Consider the following 1,388-nt stretch of genomic DNA (forward strand, 5'->3'; position numbering starts at 1 on the left):
GGACGTGATCAAGGTAGGTCCATCTCTTTCTCTTTCACTTAAGGAGGTCAACAATAAGAGGCTGGCCAAGTCATTGATGAAGTTCCTTATTTGTGATCTTCGCTTGCCACGTTATGTTCGGCAGTCTTCTAAGGCAAATTTTCTCAAACGCTTGGACACGCTTAACTGGCTGTAAATTTAGTTTCCAGCACGCGCTACCGTAAGGAGGATGGACATCACATTGCTGTTTAGAAGACCTAGCTTTAAGCGTCGTGAGTATTTACTACTACGCCCTATTAGGTTCAGTTTGTTAAATTAGTTTCAGTTGGTTGTCTTATTCTCCTTTTTATTTCTTTTGTGATTTCACCATCATATTAAATATAACTCCCGAGATACTTGAATTCTTGGAATTGTTGAAAATCATTATCCTTGCATCTCAGTATCACCAGTGAGTTAGATAATCTTTAAGTTATCACGTTTACGGTCAGCCCCACTTTCTCGGTCTTATCAGCTATAGTGTCAAGTAGAAGCTGCAGTCGTTGTTTCGCTTCTTCTAGGGGGTCTACGTCATCTGCGAGGTTGAGATCCGAGATCTACCTGCTGATAATCTTTACTCCAGAACCTGATGACTGTCGCAAAACGTTGACCATTATGATTACAAACAAAAACGGAGATAGAATGCATCCCTGTTTAACACCAGACATTATCCTGAAGAACCACGTCTCTCCGTTTTCTGTTCGAACAAGATCTTCCGTAGAATATCTCGATTAATAGAGTCAAACACTATTTCAAAATCAATGAACAGTAGATAGAGCTTTGTGTTCCATTCTCTAGACTCCTCCACCATTAGTCTGAGGATGAAAATTAGATCGTAACAGGATATAACAGGCCAGAATCCATGCTGCTCTTCTCTGAGGCGCAAGTCAAGGGCTGCTCTTAGGCGATACAGTATGAACGTGGCTAATATTTTACTAGGAACGGACGTTATATTGATAACTCTCCAATTGCCACACATTAGGACATCTCCCTTTTTGAAGAGTCTAACTAGAATTCCTCTAGTCCAGTCGACGTGGATCTTCTCGCTATTCCAGATATGCATTAGAAGGGCGGTCCATATAGTAGTACAAAATCGAAGGGATACGTGTAGCATTTCTGCTGTGACTCCATCGACTTATGGTGCACGCCCATTTTTCAGCATTTACGTAGCTAATATTACTTCTTCGGTGCTGGGAAGGTAAACACTTACGTCAATTTGTAAAAACGGTTTGTCATGTACTATTTCCCGGTTTTCAGGTCGGGGTCTATTCAAAATTTTCTCGAAATGTGACACCCGGCTTTTATCAACTTTTTGGGCCAGAAATTAGCTCTCCATTCTCGTCTTTTATCAATGACGACCAATTTGCTTTCTT

General features: G+C 40.9%; 1 protein-coding gene across 1 annotated transcript; it reads right to left on the reverse strand.

Annotated features, from left to right (window-relative positions):
• Positions 1–682: 682 nt before the first annotated feature.
• Positions 683–1,129, reverse strand: LOC148943737 (uncharacterized). Its single transcript, XM_089101218.1, has one exon. It carries the CDS (start codon positions 1,127–1,129, stop codon positions 683–685), a length of 447 nt encoding a protein of 148 aa, XP_088957344.1.
• Between the last annotated feature and the right edge of the window lie 259 nt (positions 1,130–1,388).

This window comes from Artemia sp. Qi Xiang Cuo, chromosome 15, assembly GCF_049724085.1.
Source record: "Artemia sp. Qi Xiang Cuo chromosome 15, ASM4972408v1, whole genome shotgun sequence".
NCBI classification, from domain to species: domain Eukaryota; kingdom Metazoa; phylum Arthropoda; class Branchiopoda; order Anostraca; family Artemiidae; genus Artemia; species Artemia sp. Qi Xiang Cuo.